Source organism: Cucurbitaria berberidis (genome assembly GCF_010015615.1).
Source record: "Cucurbitaria berberidis CBS 394.84 unplaced genomic scaffold K460scaffold_7, whole genome shotgun sequence".
Lineage (NCBI taxonomy): Eukaryota > Fungi > Ascomycota > Dothideomycetes > Pleosporales > Cucurbitariaceae > Cucurbitaria > Cucurbitaria berberidis.
Window position 1 is genome coordinate 94,569 of NW_024468941.1, and position 18,678 is coordinate 113,246.

Sequence of the window (18,678 nt, forward strand, 5' to 3'; positions counted from 1 at the left end):
TAGTAGCCCTTCACACGGTGCTACCAGAGCCAATGATGCAGACAGCATAAGTCAGGTGCCTTGAATAGTCAACCCCAAGGTGGCGGCGCAGGATAACATGGACACCATGGCGGCAATATGTTCATGCGATGGAGTTGAACTCCTCCGTATGGGTTACATGAACTAATAATGGCATAGTAGCCCTTCACACGGTGCTACCAGAGCCAATGATGCAGACAGCATAAATCAGGTGCCTTGAATAGTCAACCCCAAGGTGGCGGCGCAGGATAACATGGACACCATGGCGGCAATATGTTCATGCAACTATTCTTGTATCCCCGTGCAAAGCCAATGGGGGCTTTGGTAGAGCATAAGATGGTGTGCAGCTGAATCCACAGTGCAGCTCGGTGGTCTCGGAGTGCCATGATGCGAGCCACTAGCAGTACGTACTTGAACGCCCTCCAGTGTGCCCCGTGTCGGCATGAATTAACCGTGAGGCCGAAGGGGACAGAAATAGAACCATCGGCGATTCGTCGTAGCCTAAAGCAACATGTATAAGTATGTGCAGACTTCCCAGCGAGGAGAGAGACATACTACACCATGCATTCCATTCTCCCCATGCAATTACCAGATGTTGGCGAGATGATGGAGGAAGCTCTTCATCTTTTCGCTTCCGGCCCTGAAGAGGATGAGAGCACTCCGAGTACCACAACTTTGACCATGTCCAAAATCACCACCATATGGAGCTCCGCCCCGAGCGAGCACTTGATCGAGAAGCAGAGCGCACCATGCACCACCAGCTTAACCATCTCCGAAGTTACTGGCATATCGACCTTAGCACAGGGCCAGTGCTTAGACAATGCGCTCCACGCCCACCAAGTTCCGAAACACGCGCCTGACCACACGATAGCAGAAGCCCTTCCAGATGAAGAAACCAAGACGGATGATATCCTTCCGACGCTGGAACCGTTCCAGCAAACTTCCGAACAAACAGAATCAGTAGCGTGTGAGCAGCGTGCGTTTCGGACTCTGCCAGATCAACTCGAAGCCGACCGGGGTGCCCGATTCAATATGACGGCGGAGCCTCAAGCCCCACAACGGATGGACTCCGAAACATGCCATATCAGCGGCGACACCAAAGAACAAGAGGCTTCGGCGGCTCAGAGTGAATCGATGGGAGTGCCAGAAGATCAGGATCTGGACCATCCTTCTTCCGCTCAGCAGATATCGGATCGCAACGAGGAAAACCGTCTTCAACCATCACTTCCACAATATTCGGGATCTACGCAAGAACATCACGTTGCAAGCACCGAGTCATCAATTGAAGGACTCTCAGATACAGATCGGCAAGAGATTACTGGCAGCCAAGAGTCGCCAGCCAATGTTCATGGCACATTGTCGCCTACCCAACATCCTCCATCGATGGATCGAGACGCACCCGGTTCAGAACCTGGTACTTTTGCGAGGCCAATTGTGATCGACGAGGATGAGCCACTGCAAGATGCGGACAAAGACGTTGCTATGGCGGATCACACTCCTGGCAGCAATACTGAACATGGCGACTTGCGTTGGCCGAAAAGGACGTCCCGTCAGAGGACTGAAACCAACATGGTTTCGTGGGCCTCGATCAAGCAGAGAAATGTGGAAAAGTGGGAAAAATATTGGAAGCCTGTACAGGTCCAGTGGAAGGAACTGATGGAGTTACCAACGATGAATGCTGTGAAGGGTGCGCAAAGATTCGACGGCAGGATGCAATTGGCTGAAGACTGGCTTCTACAAGATTGCTTAAGCCATGAAGACGTGGTGGAGTTGCGCCAGAGTTACTTACGTATCTCGGGCAAACTCCATGAAGTGGTAACGTCAAGCAATGAGAGAAAGCTTGTGATAAAGCTAGGTAAGAGTATGCTTCGGTTCCGGAACATATCACGTCAGTTAACGGGGACGGAAGTTGAGCCTGAGGAGGATGGAAGTGACGAGGACTATGCTGCTGCAATGTAATGATGGGTAGCTCAGTAGAACATTTTTTCCGGATTGATCTAGTTAATGAACATGTAGATTTTTATTTACACCTATGTATCTCTATCCGCTTTCATTTCCACAACAGATCATACGCTCCTGCGGTCATTGAAATGCTGCTCGATATCTCGAATGAACCCCAGACGCCACGATCCCACTTCCTCCGCCTCCTCAATTTTCGGCAGCACGTTGTTTCCCATCGCAATTTCTCCTTCGACAGCGGCCGTGGCTTCGTGATGGACGGAGCAAGGCTAGAAGACCGAAATAAGCTTTAGTTGAGACAACACTTGAATGATAAAGCGTACCTGCTGCTGTTCCTTGAGGCGACGAAGCTCAGAAGTGGCGGCTTCTAAGTCAAGCTTCAGGTTCGCATTCTCCTCGCGATGCTCATTAAGTGCTCCATACACTGTTTGGCATGTCTCTTGCCATTGTGCGAGATCGTGTGAGGCTTTCCAGATTTGGGCCTCCAACTCGGTACGACGAGTAAGTTCTGAGCATAGTCCAGCACGCGTTTGGTTGTGATTCCAAATCTCCCACTCCAAGATCTGCGATAATTGCAGATAGAGGTTCGGCTGAGGTTGTGCGGCGACGCTGTTGCTGGGTGTTGGCAGTGGTGCGGGCCATGTCGGAGTGTGGGCCTCCGCGGTTTGATTGGCTGTATCGTTCTGCCTATGACGCGACCAGACCAAGGAGGGCCAAGTTACTTCTGCTGCGGCCATCGTTATGCGTGGAAACTCGTGTTGGTGAGAATGAAAGAGTATGAATGAGAACGATACGATGAAGATGGACCATGTCTGGGAGCGTTCGCGAGGACTCTTTATGCGCAAGCATATGGACCCAAATCCTTATCCGGATGTACGCCCGCGGTTTCTTGGTCACGTTCCTGTTTGACGATGTGTACAGCCACAACCAACTACGGGAACCGCGCACTCGCCCAAGATCTGGTTCAAGTATACCGACTTCCGACAGTACAGTGGCAGATTCTCGTCATGCACCCTTTTGGAGATATACCCTACTACCCCATTGCGAACTGTCCCATCCGCAACAATGACCTCAGAAGCGATTGAGGAGGCTTTCCAGCGACACCCAAGGCCACAAGTGCCTACCAAAGCAGCACTACTGAAGAAAGCACTGCAGAATGATAAACGGCTTTCATCCCCATCCAAGGAGATCCGTGGGAGCCCATGGAAGACCTTGAACCGGCAAGGAAGTCTGACCGAAGGGGAGCACGTCTGGATTGTGTGCATCCAACAAGGCCAGCTAGTAATGGTGAAAGAGATGAGCCTTAAAGCAGGCCGAAAAGAACTTGAAGTATTAACTAAGCTGTCGGATCATCTACATGTTTCAACTATCAAGCAAGCATTTGAGACGGAGACGTCGTTATATTTTCAATTAGAATACGCTCGTTGCAGCCTTGCAGGAGTCTTGACGTATCATATGCAGCTTGAGGAAGCGCATATTCGCGTGTTAGCTAGCTCAGTAAGGTTCGTTCTCGACTATCCGAGATAATGCCCTAACACCTATAGATCTTCCTCGCTGTGAAGCACATAGCTTTCGCTGGAATCGTGCACAATTCGATATCGATTGCAACGATAAGAATTTGTCCTGGGGGAAAGCCCCTCCTATGTAAGCCGTATTTTGGGACATGCAACGACCAACTGATCACATCGATTAGCAAACTTCGAGGAGGCCATTTGGAATCCAACCAAGCTAACTCCAAACCGTGATCTCGAATGCCTTGGAGCAGTGATTCTCGAGTGCATGAACGGAAGGACAAACGAGAAACTAAAGGATCCTGTGGAGGTGAGGCGTCTCAGAAAATCCAACAAGATATTCGGTCTAGAGAATGGAGAGCAATGGAGCGGCTTCAAGCTCCTGGTTGACTTCGTCGACAGTATGTTCAACGAGGGTGTGCCGGCCATCGCCAAGCTTGAAAAGCCTGTGGGTGCCCCGCTCGTACCTTGAAAGTATGCTAATCATGTCAAAGCATCGGTACCTGACACGAGATCCAGACTATGGTATCTTGGAACCGTTCCCGGAGCTGGTACCGTATGAGTGTTTCGAACATTGGTGCGCAGCAACGGCGGCTAAGTCGTAAGGTGGCGCAGAGATATGAGGGTTGTATAATTTTAGATTTTGGCCGTATGATGATAGGCGCTTAAAGTGTCATCGCTTGTTGGACTTGCTACGTATTGCTATATCTACAGCTTCGTTCCTCCTTCATTTCTCATCGATAACTGTCACATAACCTCATTACCAACTACAATATCAAAATGTCTCTTTTCTCACAGAACTCCAAAGACGAGGATTGGGACAGTATGTTCCACCTCGATCCAACTATCAGTCCGTTCCTTCCTCAACCGAACTCGGAGCACGCTTCGAATGCTGCCCTGGACCTCAGCTGCAACCTAGATTACTTCAATAATCAACCTCTTCTCCCCGCAGTAAACTACCTCCCACAACCGAATTACTACCCCGAGCCAACACTTCCATACAAGCTGGTTTCGGCCGATCATGGCGCTGTCCAAGGTGATCTCATGAGCTCAATCCGGGAGGACTTGGACAGAGTCATCAGATCAGTCTGGAAACTGAGACGTGATACAGACACAAAGGTCCAGAACCTGGAAACGTCAGTTCTCGTGTTAGAAGTCAATTCCATATGCTAACTTGAAGTAGAGAAATCAAACAGGCGTCAAAGGTGGCCGGAAACCTGCGAAAGGACGTTGATGCGATTGAAGAATGGATGAACAAGATTACTGCTTTTCTGAACGCTGCCCGTGCGCCTTCAGAGTTGCCTTGCGATGCCGAAGACTCGATGGCGCGAGGCACCGAAGAGAAGTAAGCATCGTAAACATAATACTGTAGATAGTCCTGTTTCAGTTCCCTGTGTATGGTGTTGGCATCAGAAGTCTGTAAATCGTTAAGCGCATATATATCTAAATAGTAAAGCTATTTTTCTGCGATCTCCAACTCAACCGTCTTACCATGATCTTCCAACGTCCCTTACATGTCCGCTGGACGGACCCAGTTGTCCAAAGGATATCGAGAAAGCCTACACGATCAGAGTTCCTTCATATGAACCTCCTGGAAAACCATGCTGAGCGTTGTGTTACTTGTGAGGCGCTCATATACAATCTCAAGCCGTCATACTGCCGCCGTGGCCGTATGCTCGAGGATGTCATTCTTGGAGAGTTTGTGGTAGGGAGAGATGGCTGGGTGTATAGTACACGGAATGAGCGGGGACCTCCGGTCCGTGTTGAAGTCTCAGCTCAGTATTGGGCAGTCCTCGCGCTACTTGGGCAAGTAGATCGTCGTGTTCCTCGATGCGGCACAATTTAGTTCAAGGCAGACAATCTAAACGCTTCAACCCATGCTTTGAGTACTGTTTCACATTTCCGCGCGATACCAATGAGGAAGTTTGCCCTTATGGTGATTGGTAGGAGCGAATACATTCACGCAGCACAGCCCAGGCCGTTCGCAAGCTCTTACGGTGTACTCCAAAAATGCAGGCGCTTGGGTTATGACCGCGGTTCATGGTTTACCGTGAGGGATCACAGGCCTTACAAGGCCAGAAAACCTGGACCTGCGAACCGCGCGGGTCATTCTCCCGTATACCTTGCACTGGTGCACGGCTAGCACATCCACCCAAATAGTTTACCGCAAGGGATCGCAGGCCTTACAAGACCAGAGAATCTGGAAGGTGTGAACCGTGCGGGTCACTCCCCCGTATTCGCTGCACTGGTGCACGGCCAGCACATTTACCTAAATGGTTTACCGCAAGGGATCGCAGGCCTTACAAGACTAGAGAATCTGGAAGGTGCGGACCGTACGGGCTATGCTCCCATATAAGTTGGACTGCTGCCAGGTCATCATCTCCCTCAGGGTTTACCGCAAGGCAACGCGACAGGACCGCGAACCTTTGACCTGTCAGGTCGATGGGGAAATGGCCCGCGCGGTTCGCAGAGTTCGGCCCTTATGGTCCCTTATGGGAAGCCCCTTTTTAGCAAGGAACGCTTTGACGCTGTAGACAACCAATCGCTCTTCCAATGCTGCGCGCAACCCGTGCGGTCAGCACTCGGGCGTCTCAAGGTAGGGACGCGTAAGCTGGATGCATACCGCACAAGGCTTGCGCGAACTGTTTGCCGAAATAGGTATGCGGTCTTCAGGCGGCGAATGGAAACCTTGCATGCAGCCAAACTGTGGGGAAACAGATGGCCAATGCCATCGCATGCAGCGATCGGCAATCGTTCTCGATGGCGCGATGCATGCATATGCGTAGCGTCTCACCAAGCGCGTAAACGTGGCAAAAGCGCCAAATTGTGTGCCTTGTTGATTTCATTGGCTATCTGGACTCAATAAGCGCCGAGCTTTGGACGCCATCCAGCATGCCCGTCGGCGTGATCAAGGCCCGCAAGCAAAGTGGGGCGAACGACTTGCATTTTTTATCATCTTTCTATCTATAACTACACATTTTCATTGGCCTTGACATGGTCAATAATCTTTTCCATGCCCTTGCCCTCGCCGCTACCCTTGCAGTATCTAAAGCCTGACAGCTTGCTAGCTTGAGTCTCATCGGGCTGAAATACACTATTCTTGAGGTCGATATCATAGGGAAGGGACTTAACAGCCTGCCTCGCACGTAGCTCAAATTGAGGGCTCCCGCAAACTAGTTCGGGTTAGATGTGCATGGATTTCCAAGTGACGACGACCTACCTCCGACAAGCATGTTTCCTGCCTCTGCGCACCATTCATGCTCAATGAGCCATGCCATACTAAGCGTGTCATCTCGCGGAATAATCCTCTTCCTCGGTGTTTCGAAACTGGACACATGACCTTCTGCGGAGCCGTCAGTCTGGTTGGGATAATAGCAAAAAATGGTCAGGATTTGTCGATCGTCCATATCCACCAACGCACAAAGAAATTCCTCTGCCCAACGCATTTGATCTGATCTTGATTAGCAGAGGGGCATACGGGAGGGCTGCGCCAAAAGTACCTTGAGTCTCTAACAACCAAGTCATGGTCAATCTTCTTACTCGCGCAGTCCGAAGGTCATGAGCGAGTAGCAAGTACCTGGCTGTGGATAGATGGCCGGCAATACCGATGCCGCTTGACATAAGTAGGACCTTGTCGTAGTTATTGAACGAATTTAAGCCGGCTCCTCCATAAGGTCCATCGATAAGTGCAGGAGTAAGCGTATTCGCAAGATGTAACCTTCGCGTAAAACCTCTGCAAGACTGTACAAGAAGCATGATTGAGGTAGCTTTACCTTCTTGGTCTACAGTAGCCCAAGCAATCATAAAGGGATGCGATTCCAACATTCCGAGACCCAAACTTCGAAGGTGTGGCAACGTGAGATAAACGAACTGTCCAGGGGTTACGACCCAACGTTTTTTGGTAGCAATTCGTACTTGAAGAACTTCCTCGCCTCGGCCAGAATGCAAAGTACGCGAAATAGACGCTTGACATGGTGGCCCGGACCCAAAATTCTGATAAAGGAAATATAAAAGCCATGATACTTTCTGGAGAAGATAAAGGGAGGCGGCGGTGGAAAGACAGACGATCAAATATGTATCCAGAAGACGCACATGCATCCAAAGTAGGATTAAAGAGGCAACGGCAAAAAGAGAATGTGTTTGAAGGAAAATTTCATACATCCTACGGCGGATGCAGACTATCGAAACCACAGCGATTAAGCCTACAAGCACGTATAGCTGCTTTGATCAGGTACTGCGCATCTAAGCTTCATATTCAACATACCGAGAGGTCTTTTGGCCGTATCATGGCCTTCAGTTCAATTATTCCAAGCGTACCATGGATCAACCCCTCAGCGATAGTTACACGGCCAATCCATCGATGTAAGACGTTTTGTTCCGTATGAGAGAGTCGAAATATTCTATCCAACATTATATTGGATCTACCACCAAGGTATAGGAATACAAGGTTAGTAGCGCAGAGTCTCGCCAAACGCAATGATGCTTCGGCTCGATTGCGAATTGAGAGAACGGAACCAATAATGTTTGCAACGAAGAGGAGTGCAATGATGAGTCCGACCAGTATGGTTACATCCGAGCTTCCGTTGAATCTCGGGAGAATTACTGTATGAACGACCCATCTTGAAACTTTGGAGAAAACATGTTCGCGGGCCTGCGCGGTAAGAAATTGACATAGCCTCCAAAGTAAAAGCAGTCCTAGTGCTGAAGCGTACGAAATGACATAAATGATTGTGACTTGCATGTTGCCCTGGAGTTTGGATGCCGTGCGCCATACGCTCGGTCGGGCTATAAGCTGTTCATCTTCTAGGCTCTGGTCTCAAAGCCGCAGTCTGAAAGTTGTCTGAGGTCTACCGTGACCTTCAACGGTTTACTGTAGTGGTACGTACAGAGCCCATGAAGCTGTACCTTGTTTGCGTGGCAAAGGGTGACGCAAGCCGTGGCGCACACCTGCCGCTAATCCTCAATTCTGGTAGCGCGACATTTGGTAAGGCGAATTTCGCCTATTAACCGCTTTACTTCACTAGCGCGTTTCATACAACGCTGCGCCTTCGATGCGAACTACCGTTTCCTGTTAACGACCTCCTGGGAGGCGCTGCAGGCTCGCGAGCTTGCGCCTTTAAAATGCTGGAGAACAGCAACCAGGACTACTCATTCACTCCGATCAAACACCTTTCAAGCATCTTGCTCGATCAATACTCCCAATTTTCTACAACTCGTTTCTCAATCGCTCAGTCAGCTTCCAGCATGCCTAAAGCACTTCCCCAAGACATCACCCGATCCTTCAACACTCGCTACTCCGGCATTTTCAAGAAATCTGCGGAGCTCCATGCCATTGATCGACGGGTTCGCATTTCGATTATTATCGAAAAGCCCGGCACAACTCCCTTCGTGTTTTCTACAGAAGAGAGCGGCCATAGCTGGCCACCTCATCTCCAAGACTATGTACGTTGTCTTTCCTACTTCACGGCAACTTTCGCGTACTAATGCCAATAGGTCGAAGATCGTGGACCTATCGTGAAACGGCCATCGCATTATCAGAGTCTTAGCCAAGGGATCTCCGAAGGGCGTGTGAGGGTTATTGGGGCTTCTTCTCTTTCCCCGCCGCCACCATATATGCCCGGAACAAGCGACAGAGAGCAAACCCCAGATTCGCTCGCAAGTGGGAAGATGGCAAAAGAGATGCAGGAACCGCCACCAAGCTACCAGTCAAGAGAGGGCTGGTGCCTTTCGGCCACTCCGCCCCGTATAATTCCAAGTCGTACCTCGAGTCCGTTGCCAATGAACGTGGTGCTCCCCTCGAAGATGCCAGGCAATGATCGATAAGTCTGAGAGTGGCTTCTCAACATGCTTGAATAGATTAGATACTTTCAGTTTCCTAATTTACAATGATTGCATCTAATGCTGTGAATCTGAATCTGAATCTGAAACTGAATCGTTAGCGTTAAACATTCCTGGGAATTTCCTTCTTTTCTTCTTCAAAACAGTTTTCGACTGCATATTTGAATCCAGAGGAGCCCAGGCTGGCCTGACAGATGTAGTAGACGTAGCTTCAGCGGCATCCCTTTCCTCTGCTCCTGGTGCTGGTTCTAGAAGCCTCCCTTCCTCTGCCGCGTCTGGCGCCGGTTTTAGAATCCACCTGTCCTTCACCACCTTTGGTGGAGCTGGTTCTATGAGCCTCGCTTCCTCTGCCACTGCTTCTGGCGCTGGGGCTGGTGCGGGTTCTAGAAGCCTCATTTCTCCTACTACCTCTTCTGGTTCTGCTTCTAGAAGCCTTCTCTTTTCCGTAAGCTTAGTCTTCGCATATCTTATGATGCGTCCGTCAGTTGTGCTCGCTGTAATAGTCTCCAGGCGTTCATCATCATCATCGCTATCATCTCGTTGCCTCCGTATGCCCCGAGTAACCTCCGCGATAGTGGATGGGCCCTGCAATGAACTTGCCTTCATGAGAGCTGTTCCTGTGTTATATGCCGCTAAGATGGATGATGGACCGATGAATATAGTGCGGGTTTGCGCCAAACATTGTAAGAGATATGTAGGCGTCATTGGTGTAAGATGCTTTCCCAGGATGGTCATGGCACCGTATTGACTCTGGCTGAATCGCTCTTTAGCCTCGCGCAATAATTTTTCGATGCTAGTGATAGCCTCAAGAGGGTCTTGACTCAGCAGATAGCTATAACCCCGCATGTTGCCATCTGCGGCGTTAGAAAGAGCGATGAATATCTCATGCTGCTCCCCATTATAACACGAATTCCATTCACAAGGTCGCTGGTCCTCTAGTATGAGCTCGTCATTACCTTCCAGAAATTCCACACTCGCTGCCGCAGATTCTATCCTGATCAACGCATTTGACTCAGAACTCTGCTGAACGTCGTTGCGCTCCTGCTGGATTTGTGCACGTCTGGACTCAAGCTTCTTCTTTCTCTTTGTCATATCTGGTGCCTTGTTGCGAAGATGGTCGATAGTCGCCTGACAGGTGCTATGTTTTTGCTTCAGTCCAAGGTAAAGTGTGTTGATCTGGTCATATTCGAAGGTAGCTCGCTCGATGCGCTCCTGAGCATTAGTCAAATTGTTCCGGAGATCGCTGCAATCTGCGGTGTATTTCCCTTCGAGGGCATCACGCTGAAAGAGGAGGCTACGATTCTCCTCGTGAAGGGCCTCATAACGCAGGAGTAATTCCGCGGTGTCGTTAGGCGTCTGCTTTAGCCTAAGGTATAGCGTATTGACCTGATCATATTTGGAGTTAGTGCTCTCAATTCGCTCCCGGGCGATGGCCAAATCCTTCTTAAGTTGCTCGAGTCTATTGTGATCTGTGGTGTATTTCCTTTCGATCTCATCACGCTGAACCTGGAGGTTACGATTCTCCTCCTTAAGGGCCTCACATCGCAGGAGTAATTCCACGGAGTCGCTAGGGGTATCAATATCCATTGCCTCCGTCATTGTTAGGACACTTGTGGGTGGCCCAAAGTCGTCAATCTTAGTCATGTCAGCATAAACGAGGTTTGGGTTAATGACGCTGTACCAACCTGGAACTCGAAACGACCGAAGATACGCGAGTAGAGGTCGTGGCGCATAAGAGATAAACTAGCGTGTTTGCAAGGCGTTGTGTCATATATCCGTGGGAAAAAAAGTATCTCCTTGTCCTTTGCGAAGACTCGTGCGAAGGGACGACCACTTCGCCTATCTATATTCATATGTTCCGTATCCGTGTCAAACCTGTCGCTACTACGAGCGGTGTCCTCTACTTGGCTAGCAACTAGAACTTGCTGGACGTGAGCACTGCTAAAGCGGGGTGTGGTTGGGTTGGCTTTTTGGAGGTACTCTAAAGCAAGTTGAGACTGAAAGTCACCCTCCTTTTCTACTAATGCTTCAGCATGTGGTATCCTGAAACCTCTCGATATCGCAAATCTAGCAAGGTGCTGCCAGATCACTGGATTTGGCCCATTGACACGCGGTTTTGCGCCACTGACCTCTTTTCTTGGTGTAAACGCAGTCAACCCATCAGAGTGACGCCCACAAAATGCCCACAACTCTGTATATGCAATCATCGCCTTCGTTTCCTTATTGATTGTTGGTTTAATCTCCACATCCTCGGTCTCCGAGGCCTGTACCAATGTTTTGGCAGGGGCAAAAAACCGTCCCATAAGGCTCGACCGAATGGTATTCTTTAGGTTTTCGCCTAAAAGTTGTCTCAGAGCCTCGCATATTGGCTCCAGATACTTTAGCATCTCGAAGAAAGTTCGCAGAGATGGAATGGCACCTGGGAAGGCGCAGATGTTGTCGACCAAATTCTTTCGTATCCGTTGGTCAACTTGCGAAGGAAATATGACCCTGCGTTCCATAAGATCAACCACTGATTCTTTGTCTATATCTGAATATTTAGGTACCAGAAGTTCGAGATTTTGCACGGTGGCCGTGTCCACAACCGAGAAAGGCAAGGTCGTTTGTCCGCAGCGTAGAAAGCCTTTCCAGGCCTCTACGACATGGCTCAGATACTCTATCATCTCCTAGGAACGTTAGAAACCCAGCGATCTATCCAACGCATATAGAAATATAAGTACCTCATCGCATTTCAATACTAGAAGTCTGTGAAGGGCCCCAATCTGCACTTTCGCCCACAGCCCTGGCATGTCTATAAGTGCATCAAATTTTAAAGCAAGCTTAGTTCTTTTAAGTAATTGGCGCAAATCTTTGGGCTTGGATTTATCGAGGCGACTCCACCACCGATTTTCAGCCTCTTCGTTGCCTTCCCTGTGGTATAAGCGTATCTTGCGGAAGATCTCGCCATCTGAAGGCTTCTCTTCGTTGGAATACGACTCAACGATGCGGATGAGAATTGGTTTGGGTGTTTCTGTTATTTAGTCAACTCATTTCTAAAGTCGTATCATCATCATGACTTGCCATAAGAATAGAGTCTCACGATCCACCATTTGTCGTTCTCATCTAAGAATCTTTGGGCCGCCTTGATACGGTGCAATCCTGACAGACATTTTACATTCCTTAGATCCAGTACCGGTGCATCCTGTGGCCATTGAACACTGCGCAACTCATCTAAAGTCATTCCACGTGAGGCTAAAGCTACGCTTAGGTCGTCATCAGGAATAACTGCATTAACCACATTATCCTCTTGCAATCGGAGACAACCAACTCTTTCGAATATCTTTTCTAGGCGTTTAACATTTTGTTGCGCGACTTCCCGGTGTTTGTTTACGGCTAATCGATGATCGAAGTCAAGCGCATGTAGCGCCACTCGGACGAGGCCTCGGTAACAAGTTGATTTTGCCGTAGCGAAGTCTGCATCAGGGATATCCATAGCGTTTCGTACATGTGAGTATTGCAAGGTCAATGCCATTTAAAATCGACAAAGACACTCGAAGGTCGAACACAGGTTCGAGGGCGCATCGCGGTGACGGTGAAACTGTTGGCTGTACCCGGGAACGCGAATCGTGATCTGGATGCCCCAGTAGACAGCATGCCAGATAACAGCGTCTTCGAAGGACATAAATTGCTGCGCATGGGCTGTTCTCTGTTCTTCACTTCACCATGAATCCTTTTCCGTGGATATCATTCGAGACTTCCCCAGGCGAGAATAAGCTGACGTACCACGAAATTGCCGCTTGCGACACAGGTAGCTCTTTGGAGAATAACTGCAGGCCATCTTTTGTGACATTTGTTGGAAAAAGGTCGAAGGCTATTCTTCTGGACAGCCTCCTCGGCGGCGACGTCTCGGTACCCGTACATAAAGAGGTGTACCTCTGGTCCTCTGCCCGATTGCGAAGTGGTTGTGCCCCGCTTCTTATCATTGATTGTGGTATCCAGAATCCACATCTCCATCCGCCTAACCCTGCACTCGCCCAATCTTCGAGGCCGGCAACATCATGGCTAATCTCGAAAGCTATAAACATCAACACGACATTATGTGGACGCATCTTCTCACCTTTCTCTAGTGTTATTTGCTGCTTTGTGAGCGACCTAGGTGGCCCCAAAGCTGTTGCCAAATGGTTAGCTAGCCAGGCGACTACGCTAACGGCTTCCGGTCTGCCAACGGTGCCCCGCATACTGTTAGTTGTGGAAACTACATCCGACACGTTTGACGAAAGAATCGCTGCGAACAAGGCTGCTATCCTACTTTTCCAGGCTATGCAGAATATGAGGAGCTACCAAGATCCACTTAACATACAGCGCGACATTAAGCGACAGTTTGGGGAGATCGAAGTTCTTGGTCTACATGCCTCTAAATCAACGGGAGTGCGTGCGCGAGCACTGAAAAGACGCGTGTTGGCCATGTCTGAGGCATCAATGCAGGAACGTGCTAACACTTTCACTCAATTCAGTTTCAAACATTTTCAAACACTCACAAAACAGGCTATAGGCAGCCTAAGTAGCGATGCCTCTTTTCATTTCTCTAGTGCGTCGCGACCCCACGGGTTTTCAACCGAGCTTCTCGAGGCCTGTCTCGTAGACTTCCTAAGTCAGCTTCCTAGTCAAGCTTGGCTTTGGCATTTTGCTGCACCGATTATAGCTTCAGCTTTGCTGCTTGCTAGCTATCCACCAAATGCCCATAGTAAGTTCGCCGTCATAGCCTAAGATCTATCGCTTTAATATCTGCAGACTTCGCACCCGAATATCTTTTCGAGGAGCTTTACGCTGCTTCATGCAAAGCTGCCATTTCTTCGCATACTGCTCATGAAGACATTCAATTAAAATTCCTGTCTGCTACCCTTCACGAATTTCATGATGTATTCACACTCTACAACAGCGGCAAATCGTCTGCGAGCGAAGTACACCGCCAAATACTTAGCACGCATCACCCTCACCTAGCTAACCTTAAAAGCCACCGCTCATGTTTCTGTTGCTTGTTGCGGATGCCAGAGAAGGTTCTTGCATGTGGTCATGCGCTATGCGATCCTTGTATTAAGATATTTGGTCGTCGATCGCACTCTGAGAAGAATACCTACGATATATCAGAATGTGTTTTGTGTGGAGTGAGTTACCAAAACTCAACCTTCCGCTTCGTCCCCCCTACGGCAGGTATACGCGTTCTCAGTCTAGATGGCGGAGGTGTACGGGGAGTGGTCCCTCTTATGTTTCTCGAGCATCTTGACAACTCGCTTGCCCCGCTTGGCTGTTCAGTCAAAGACCATTTCGATTTCGTGTGTGGCACTTCAGCTGGTGAGATCTAGTCCACGGTATTTTTCCTAGGCTAACAAGAACAGGTGGGCTAGTTGTTATTGGCATGTTCTTGCTGCAATGGGGTGCCACGGAATCTATTCAACGATTTGAGCAAGTCGCTGGCAAAACTTTCGGCAACAAACGTAAAGTAATGCTTGCTAGAACACTTCAGCTACTAGTAGCCTACCTTGAGGATGGACAGTACAGTCTTACTGCAGTGCAAGAAGCATTTAGGATAACCCTCGACTCCCCGATACAAATGTTTAACCCATTACGCAACGACACCAAGGTTGCAGTCACAACGACGGCTGTTCATGACTGTTTGCCATGGCTCTTCACAAACTACAATGGGGGAATGCGTCCTGATGATCTCGGTGAGCAAGATGACACCCTCAGATTTCCAGTCTTATTATTGTAGGGTATGACGTTGTCCGTGCTGAGAAAGCACATAATGACATCACTGTTAGTGATGCGTAAGTTATGTCTTCTAGACCATGTACTTCAGCTAATGAAATAGGGCCTGTTGTACATCAGCTGCACCTTGGTAAGCATTATAGGATCTCTAGATTCTTCGCATTAATCGCGGAGTAGGTTCTTCAAGCCCCAAGCGATTCGCACATTGGGAATCTTCCAGGATGGAGGGCTTCAGCATAACAATCCTGCGAACATAGCACAATGGGAAGCAAGGTTTATATGGCCTAGCAAAGTAGATCCCGATTTCTTTCTCTCACTTGGAACTGGCACATCTTCGGCGTCCGCAAGTTTTGGACCGCCTACCAGTCTCCGATTCTACAGGCGACTATTCAGAAGCTTCGAGCGCAGCTTAGACGGCGAAGACGCCTGGAAACGCTTCTACAATTCGATTGCACTAAGTTTACGCCCCAGATATCATCGTCTCAATGTACGCTTCACGGGAACAGAGCCCAGACTGGATGATGTGCTTCAGATTCCGAGTCTGAAGGCGAGCGTATTGGAAGTAGTCCAGGAAGACAAGATTGCAGTAACGGCAGTCTTAGACGCGATGATTGCTTCGATGTTTTACTTCGAGCTTGATGAGCTTCCCCAACTTGAGAATGGCGACTACATGTGTACTGGCTACATTTTCTGCCGTCTTGACATCCCAAAAGAGGGCTTACGACACCTCTACAGTCAACTTCTAGATACGACGTCGTGGTTTCTGATACAAGGGACTCCTGTTCGTTGTGTGCAATCTGTACCTAAAGGCCTCCCACCGTTCAAGAGGCGCATCACATTCCGCGCCGAATCGGTAGATGAACTCATTGCCTTCTCTATCCGAGGCATTACAAGCACACCAAAGTTACTCAGCGGCTTTCCGACGACTCTGGCGAAGCTCATTGAGGATCAAATGCTAATAAGTCCATTCGGCACAATCAACCATGTATCAAACGAGAAGCCACTACCAGCACTTCCAAAGAAGCGATGCAGCATCTCACGACCTCGCCAGAGTAAACGTGGTACAAAACGTGTTCGTTTTCAGACCCGGTGTAGTAGTGAGATCGCTGTATATAGATGTGAATAGATGAAACGAATTATCCCGCTCTTAATCATTCCCATCTTGGCGTCCGCGGCGCGATACTAGCATAGTGAGAAGGACCACACGCTGCCGTCCCGTTGCGAATTGGCAGGGGCACTGCTGTTGCACTTCCTAACTAGCAAATAGTAATACCTATACACTATAACTAATCCTGACTGTAGTTTAGTTTTTGTTGATGCTAGAGGGAACGTCCGTCCCTGTGTAGCGAGACAAACCCTGTCCTAAGACAACGTGTAGGTACCTTAACTATACGCGCCTGCTACGGGTGATGCGCGTTAAGAGGTCGATATAGAGCAATTAGATACTATAGAGTTATTGTGGAAGGCCAGACAATGGCGTTGTCTCGCTATAGGGGCTGTGATAGACGTTAGTAGAATTTAGGTGTATGTGGAGGACAAAGCATAAAGGTCGCTGGCGTGTTCGTAGGTAGAGTCTTCTAGACGCAGTACTAGTTAATCCATACTAATACAAGGTTTGTATAATAATACGGTTCTATTAAAGGTGTTTATACGAACGTCTTTTGCCTATTGAGTTCTAAGCGCCGCTCGGAATCGACTTTCGCGATTCGTAGACGATGCCATGATCGATAGATGTGGTGGGAATATTTTGATATCAAGAAGGATTTTCAATTACACGCGTTATACGTGGAGCCTTATGGACTCATTACCTTCGCCTGGAGCTACATAGACCGCATGCCGCTTGTCAACAGGAAGATACTCATAGAGCGTAATCCATTCGGTGCTAGAAAACTGAACCCTTGCTTTCCTATATAGTTCCTCGTTTTCTGCTTCCGACTCTTCGTTAATAGTTTCTAGTTTGGAATCGGGTATTTTCTGTCGCCTGAATCTGGGGAAAAGGTTTCTAAACGTCGTCTTGGGAGGTGGGCATGGTGGTGGGGGTAGGAACAAGGTGATGCCCAACTCGTTTGTACTTATTGTATCGAGTTGAATTCGATGTCGTGACATTATTCGAGCCAATCGTTGGATCCTTGGGTAAAGAATATTACCCGCTGCTTTGCGGCGGAGATTATCGTCGTCTTCGCAGTGCTGAAGTATGTTCTTCACAACATCAGTGTTGGGGACAGCAAATCGGATAGAGAGATCGGTGTGCCGGACATAACTAGGATAACTTGGGTACATGATGAGAAGCAATGCTACTTTGTCTCCACAAAAGACTCCTTTATCTCAGTTCTTCGCAGATACCAGGTTTCGTCCCAACAGAAACAGGAGCCGGAGCCGGGACCGGGATCAGGATTATATTTGCGTCCCAATCAATGTCTCTGAATACGGTGAGAAGCGACGGAATGCTGTTACTCGTAGGATATTCATGGGGCTTGAAATGATTTAAGATGGTGCCAGGAGCAATGCACATTTTACGACAGCAGAGTCCCATCACAATCATAAACATCCATTTCTTCTTTCTAACAATGCCTAGCATCTTCAAATACCTATCTCTCTTTGCAAGCCTTGGAATGACCCAAATCATTCCATTCGATCAGCCATTGCCAATCCTTACCAGTCCAGTGGTTCAAGTACAGGCTGGGAAGGAGCTTCATTACCAGTAACACTACCCTTGCCAATCGAAGAGCGTTCTTACCATGAAGTAGGCTTACGAACTTCCGAAACTCAACTTGTCAGGCGACATTAAGCTTTCAGAATGACACCTTCTTGCCAGTCTCTGCTTTCGCGAGCCCAAGGAACTGTGCAGGCGATCAAGTAGCGAAGCTCCGAATCCCAGAAAGCGTGCCAAACGGTGCGGCTGCTCTTGAATGGTGCGTGCGACTCGAACTCTTGGTTAGGCACAGGCACATACTAATGAGATCAGGCAGTGCTCTGGTACTGACGGTACTGCTGTGAACCTCATGGTCATCTCAGGTGGAGATGGAGACTGGGAACGATTTGTGGCGGAAAGCGAAGAAGTTCGCATCAACGTGCAATGTTGGGCAAATGTAACAGGCGCCATCAGCCCACCGGGCAATTCATCTTGTGTGTAGTGTAGAGAATAATATACTTTTGTATTTAAGTGCATATCGTCGAGCTATCGATGTACACAAGAGTGTCGGCGGCGTGTGTGTATGTGTGTGGCTGAGTTTGTCGCGTGGTGCCAAGGCCTGCGATCACGTCACCTCCGGTGGCACATGCCTGTAGTCTGTTTACCTCTTCGCGTTCCCGTCAACGCGATCCGTAACTCGTGAAACGGACATTGGCCATAGCATGCTACTGGGCCCGCGCCCGCGGAGAACGTTACCTTCCCGTGCGCTGTCGCACCCTCAACGTATGGTCATGATCGCGTCCGATGGTTACTAAGCGTGTCGAGGGACAATTTCATTACTACGTATCTATCTACAGAAGGGCTAAAGCTAACAAGAATCCTAGTCCAGATGTCTTCCTCGCTCCACCGGAACTCAGTATAGGAGGAATTATCGCGGCCGAACTCACGCCTACCCTAGCAGGTAAGGTTCCGGTT

The 18,678-nt window shown here is 49.0% G+C and overlaps 9 protein-coding genes across 9 annotated transcripts; 5 read left to right on the forward strand and 4 right to left on the reverse strand.

The window, feature by feature from the left end:
* Positions 1 to 596: 596 nt before the first annotated feature.
* K460DRAFT_371314 (uncharacterized protein) lies at positions 597 to 2,033 on the forward strand (the record flags this gene model as incomplete). The annotated part of the gene is made up of 1 exon (XM_040934329.1): positions 597 to 2,033. A coding segment is annotated over one exon (1,381 nt), but the record flags the coding sequence as incomplete, so codon positions are not given.
* A 27-nt stretch (positions 2,034 to 2,060) lies between these two features.
* Positions 2,061 to 2,714, reverse strand: K460DRAFT_322427 (uncharacterized protein; the record flags this gene model as incomplete). The annotated part of the gene is made up of 2 exons (XM_040930518.1): positions 2,061 to 2,246; positions 2,301 to 2,714. 2 exons carry the CDS (start codon positions 2,712 to 2,714, stop codon positions 2,085 to 2,087), a joined length of 576 nt encoding a protein of 191 aa, XP_040782659.1. The 3' UTR covers positions 2,061 to 2,084.
* A 328-nt stretch (positions 2,715 to 3,042) lies between these two features.
* Positions 3,043 to 4,963, forward strand: K460DRAFT_348226 (uncharacterized protein; the record flags this gene model as incomplete). The annotated part of the gene is made up of 4 exons (XM_040931375.1): positions 3,043 to 3,483; positions 3,685 to 3,951; positions 4,287 to 4,624; positions 4,672 to 4,963. 4 exons carry the CDS (start codon positions 3,043 to 3,045, stop codon positions 4,835 to 4,837), a joined length of 1,212 nt encoding a protein of 403 aa, XP_040782660.1. The 3' UTR covers positions 4,838 to 4,963.
* A 1,495-nt stretch (positions 4,964 to 6,458) lies between these two features.
* On the reverse strand, positions 6,459 to 8,229 carry K460DRAFT_296976 (uncharacterized protein; the record flags this gene model as incomplete). The annotated part of the gene is made up of 4 exons (XM_040929669.1): positions 6,459 to 6,661; positions 6,709 to 6,939; positions 6,989 to 7,706; positions 7,753 to 8,229. The coding sequence occupies 4 exons, from the start codon at positions 8,227 to 8,229 to the stop codon at positions 6,459 to 6,461; spliced, it is 1,629 nt and encodes a 542-aa protein (XP_040782661.1).
* A 503-nt stretch (positions 8,230 to 8,732) lies between these two features.
* On the forward strand, positions 8,733 to 9,311 carry K460DRAFT_410710 (uncharacterized protein; the record flags this gene model as incomplete). The annotated part of the gene is made up of 2 exons (XM_040937404.1): positions 8,733 to 8,930; positions 8,982 to 9,311. 2 exons carry the CDS (start codon positions 8,733 to 8,735, stop codon positions 9,309 to 9,311), a joined length of 528 nt encoding a protein of 175 aa, XP_040782662.1.
* A 19-nt stretch (positions 9,312 to 9,330) lies between these two features.
* On the reverse strand, positions 9,331 to 12,798 carry K460DRAFT_399124 (uncharacterized protein; the record flags this gene model as incomplete). Its single annotated transcript, XM_040936227.1, has 4 exons — positions 9,331 to 10,961; positions 11,012 to 11,992; positions 12,047 to 12,336; positions 12,456 to 12,798. 4 exons carry the CDS (start codon positions 12,796 to 12,798, stop codon positions 9,384 to 9,386), a joined length of 3,192 nt encoding a protein of 1,063 aa, XP_040782663.1. The 3' UTR covers positions 9,331 to 9,383.
* A 230-nt stretch (positions 12,799 to 13,028) lies between these two features.
* Positions 13,029 to 16,197, forward strand: K460DRAFT_348229 (FabD/lysophospholipase-like protein; the record flags this gene model as incomplete). The annotated part of the gene is made up of 6 exons (XM_040931376.1): positions 13,029 to 14,049; positions 14,148 to 14,657; positions 14,702 to 15,031; positions 15,076 to 15,130; positions 15,175 to 15,201; positions 15,249 to 16,197. 6 exons carry the CDS (start codon positions 13,029 to 13,031, stop codon positions 16,195 to 16,197), a joined length of 2,892 nt encoding a protein of 963 aa, XP_040782664.1.
* A 653-nt stretch (positions 16,198 to 16,850) lies between these two features.
* On the reverse strand, positions 16,851 to 17,351 carry K460DRAFT_437145 (uncharacterized protein; the record flags this gene model as incomplete). Its single annotated transcript, XM_040938416.1, has 1 exon — positions 16,851 to 17,351. One exon carries the CDS (start codon positions 17,349 to 17,351, stop codon positions 16,851 to 16,853), a length of 501 nt encoding a protein of 166 aa, XP_040782665.1.
* Positions 17,352 to 17,599: 248 nt separating this feature from the next.
* Positions 17,600 to 18,205, forward strand: K460DRAFT_421111 (uncharacterized protein; the record flags this gene model as incomplete). Its single annotated transcript, XM_040938120.1, has 3 exons — positions 17,600 to 17,772; positions 17,819 to 17,983; positions 18,037 to 18,205. Exons 1-3 carry the CDS (start codon positions 17,639 to 17,641, stop codon positions 18,203 to 18,205), a joined length of 468 nt encoding a protein of 155 aa, XP_040782666.1. The 5' UTR covers positions 17,600 to 17,638.
* Between the last annotated feature and the right edge of the window lie 473 nt (positions 18,206 to 18,678).